The following is a 237-nucleotide window of genomic DNA, read 5'->3' as shown; positions in this document are numbered from 1 at the left end:
CCTCGGGGTCTGCAGACGCCCCGGCGTCTCCGAGGTCCCGGCCCCTCGCGGGCACGTACCTGGTGGTAGGGCGTGTAGGCGGTGGCGAAGTAAGGCTGGTGAGGACCGTAGACTTGGTACATAACATCCAGACAGCTCATGGCTCTCCGCAGCGGAGCCGGTTTAGAGGTTTACCATCCACTCGGGGTCGGCGGGGCGCAGGGATGCTGCATGGGCGGCCCTGGGACCCCAGCCCCG

At 67.9% G+C, this 237-nt stretch overlaps 1 protein-coding gene across 1 annotated transcript in view; it reads right to left on the bottom strand.

The window, feature by feature from the left end:
* VGLL2 (vestigial-like family member 2) overlaps nt 1–231 on the bottom strand; it is a gene marked incomplete at its 3' end in the record, with an annotated part of 4,861 nt that extends 4,630 nt beyond the window's left edge. The window contains exon 1 of the mRNA XM_014533914.1: nt 60–231. Coding sequence (XP_014389400.1) covers nt 60–140 — 81 coding nt within the window. The remainder of the gene's footprint in view (nt 1–59) is intronic.
* Nucleotides 232–237: the final 6 nt, after the last annotated feature.

The sequence above is a fragment of the Myotis brandtii genome, unplaced genomic scaffold (assembly GCF_000412655.1).
Source record: "Myotis brandtii unplaced genomic scaffold, ASM41265v1 scaffold123, whole genome shotgun sequence".
Lineage (NCBI taxonomy): Eukaryota > Metazoa > Chordata > Mammalia > Chiroptera > Vespertilionidae > Myotis > Myotis brandtii.
Note: the sequence above shows the minus strand (reverse complement) of the source record. Positions and strands in the feature narration are given on the sequence as shown.